Below are 3,455 nucleotides of genomic sequence, written 5' to 3' on the forward strand. Positions count from 1 at the left end.
TCATATTCGTTTTTTTTGTTCTTCTTTTAGAAAATGTAAGAAATCCTCTGATATTCCAGAAAAGCTGCAAACAAATACCAAAGAAATATTATAGATAAGTGATAAGCATAAAAGTTGTGATAAATCAGTAACCCCTAATGATATTGATTAAAAAACAATAACTAAGCTAAGAATACACTAAAAAAATAATTTAAAAAATAAACTAACCAAAGGAAAGAAAACTACATAAAAAGCTTACAAATGACTGCCAACTATTTGCTGGGTAGGACAATAGTACACGATGGTGAGTAATCATATATGACAAACAAAAAACTAAATAAAATACTTAATGGTTTTTTCTCAAATTATTTTTAGGTACCCGATCAAATCGCCGCTCCCTAGCCTCCCTTATTGTCGGGTTGGTGGTGGGATTTTGTTTAGCCGAACTTTTTGTACTATCCACACCAGAAAAACCCGAATGGTTACTCTATTCCGGTCATCAACATGGCGACATTAATGATGATCCACATGCCAGTCATGATCTTATGGATGTGGCGGGTCCGGAAATGGATGTTGGCAGTCATCAACATGCACACGAAAATAATACCGTGGCACAAAAATTATACAATGAAGTTCGTGTCCTTTGTTGGATAATGACAAATCCCAAAAATCATCAGACCAAAGCGAGACATGTCAAAAGGACATGGGGTAAACGTTGCAATAAACTGCTATTTATGTCTTCATCAGAGGATCCAGAATTGGGTACGGTAGCCCTACCCGTTGCTGAAGGTCGAAATAATTTATGGGCGAAAACAAAGGCCGCCTATCGTTACATTTATGAGAATCACATGGATGATGCTGATTGGTTCTTTAAGGCTGACGATGATACTTATACCATTGTGGAGAATCTACGTTTTCTACTGTATCCCTATTCGCCGGAGACTCCAATATATTTTGGTTGTAGATTTAAACCGTTTGTTAAACAGGTAAGCAGAGAAAAATTGCAAATTAATTTAAATTCCATAAGTAATCGATTTTTTTCTTTTGGTTGCTTTTAGGGCTACATGTCTGGTGGTGCCGGTTATGTATTGAGCAAAGAAGCTGTACGCCGTTTTGTCGAGAAGGCTATGCCAGATTCCAAATTATGTAGTCCCAAAAATAGCGGTGCCGAAGATGTGGAAATCGGCAAATGTTTGGAAAAGGTCCATGTGATAGCGGGGGATTCGAGAGACTCACATGCCCGAGGCCGTTTCTTCCCATTCGTGCCGGAACATCATTTAATACCAAATCATACGGATAAGAAATTTTGGTATTGGCAGTATATCTATTATAAAACAGATGAGGTAAATATCAGTTGGGAGATGTGTAAAAATATAATAATAGGTTTTAACATCGAAAAAATTATACGTTTTTTATTAATATTTGATAGATTTCGCGCGATTTTTTCTTGTTATACATAGTTTTTTCATTTACGAAACACTTCATTGATTTTCCTTTCCTCATTTTTTTTAGGGTCTCGATTGCTGTTCCGATCATGCGGTCTCCTTCCATTATGTTACACCTAATCAAATGTATGTTCTCGACTATCTCATATATCATTTGCGGCCGTATGGCATTATTAATGCTCCCGAAGTATTGCCGGAAAAATTAAAAGTTGGTGAAACTGAACCACCACCTGTAGCAGCATCGGACAGTGGTGGCTTGACAACATCATAAATTGTAATTAAAAAAGAAAAAAAAAAGAAAAACAAAATATATGAAAGTAGATATCTCTAAAGTTATTATATAAAGTTAAACTATAAGTAATCGAAAATCAAAAGCCGTTGTATATACAGATAATTTATATATTTAATTAATACACAATTATAATACATAGGCTGAGATGGTTCGGAAGTTAACATATGATATGGCTCCGTACTACAAGAATCTACTGAATTTTAACATTTTCTTCGATATCATGGAAGAATTTACTAAAAGTAGTAGATTCTTGCAGTATTGGAACAGACCAATAGTTAAATACTAAAAATAAAAACAAACATCATTCCAGTATTCTTTAACAATAAACAGGAAATTAACACAAACACCTGGTTCGGGACAAAATTGAAACACTTATAAAATTAAATAATGCTTTAGTATGCTTAGCCCTTCCGGGACATTTCAGTCCATGTTAATTTCATACGTACATTTATATGATCCGAAATCTTTTGCCATATGATAATTTTTAATAAAAAAAAATTAAAAAAACGAATAACTACATATTTATAAATACCTAGTTAGTTTTTCTTATATGCGACATAATAATATAAGATATAAAATCAAATATTTTTTTAATATTATTTTTTTATGTTATATTTCAGTTTTCAATTCGTTTGAGAATTGGCTTTTAGTTTTAGTAAAAAAAGAAACACTATTTTTGTACAAAAGACATGACAAAAACAATAATTTAAATATTATATATTTTATTTGTTAATATATTTAGGTTATAAGATTATATAATTTATATTATTGTATATGTTTATATGTGATCGCATTATTACCGAGGAAAAAAAGGACTCAAATTGTATTAAAGCACAAAAGAAAAAAATATAATGCTTCGATATTGTTTTTGTTTTAATTTTATTAAGTTCTCGCATTTATAGTTTTTGTGTTTTTATTTATTAATATAAACTTATCAAATGTGTGAATATATTATAAAAAATACATACAGAAATATATGCATACTTACTTTTTTAAGACTAATAACTGGCGTTATTGATTATTTTTTCTAGTTTGTTATTGCAAAATAGTCAGGCGTAATCCCAATCAGTAGTTTTTATAAAAACAACAATTTATTAGTGGGAAAGTATGGCAGGGGTAGGCAGGGAAAACTATAGCTTCGGGTCTCACCCTTAATACATATTTGTAAAAAAATGCACGGATATTTTTAGTACTTATATGTCCAAAAATTTAGCTAAAGAACTTGTTAAGGGTATATAGAACTAGTTCGAAAACCTTTAGCCTTTACAAATTTATTTGAAAACAATGTGTCTTGAGGAATTTTGCAAATTCAACCAATACAAAGTTCGGTTTGTGTGGTGTTGGATTTTTAAAAGGTATGTACGTGGTGAGTTTGTTACACAAATAAGCCTAAAAGTATGCTTTACAAATTTGTAAAATATTATTCTTGTTAATAGATACAGTACAAAACACGGCTCAGTGTACCGTAGCACAACGATGATAGTGTTCCTCAAGTTGGTACACTAAAAATGTTTGGAAACGCGGTCGAGCACTACAAATCGTAAGGTACAGCCTTCGGAACGATCAATAACCGGGTACATTTGTACCTTTTTTTTTTTGAATAATATTATAATGGAGTTATTTGGATAACATTTTGAAGAATCATTCTTGAGTTGATTTTTACCCATAATTAAAGAAGAAAATACAATGAAATTATTGTACAGTCTGTTAAGTCTGTTTTTACACGGTTTTGATATAAT

The 3,455-nt window shown here is 31.3% G+C and overlaps 1 protein-coding gene across 1 annotated transcript; it reads left to right on the plus strand.

Moving 5' to 3' along the window:
- Positions 1–233: 233 nt before the first annotated feature.
- Positions 234–1,695, plus strand: LOC133337727 (glycoprotein-N-acetylgalactosamine 3-beta-galactosyltransferase 1-like). The gene is made up of 4 exons (XM_061545933.1): positions 234–283; positions 355–965; positions 1,038–1,322; positions 1,492–1,695. Exons 1-4 carry the CDS (start codon positions 241–243, stop codon positions 1,693–1,695), a joined length of 1,143 nt encoding a protein of 380 aa, XP_061401917.1. The 5' UTR covers positions 234–240.
- Positions 1,696–3,455: the final 1,760 nt, after the last annotated feature.

This window comes from Musca vetustissima, unplaced genomic scaffold (assembly GCF_032173495.1).
Source record: "Musca vetustissima isolate MV318-11 ecotype Yass unplaced genomic scaffold, APGP_CSIRO_Mvet_v1 utg5169, whole genome shotgun sequence".
Taxonomy (NCBI): Eukaryota; Metazoa; Arthropoda; class Insecta; order Diptera; family Muscidae; genus Musca; species Musca vetustissima.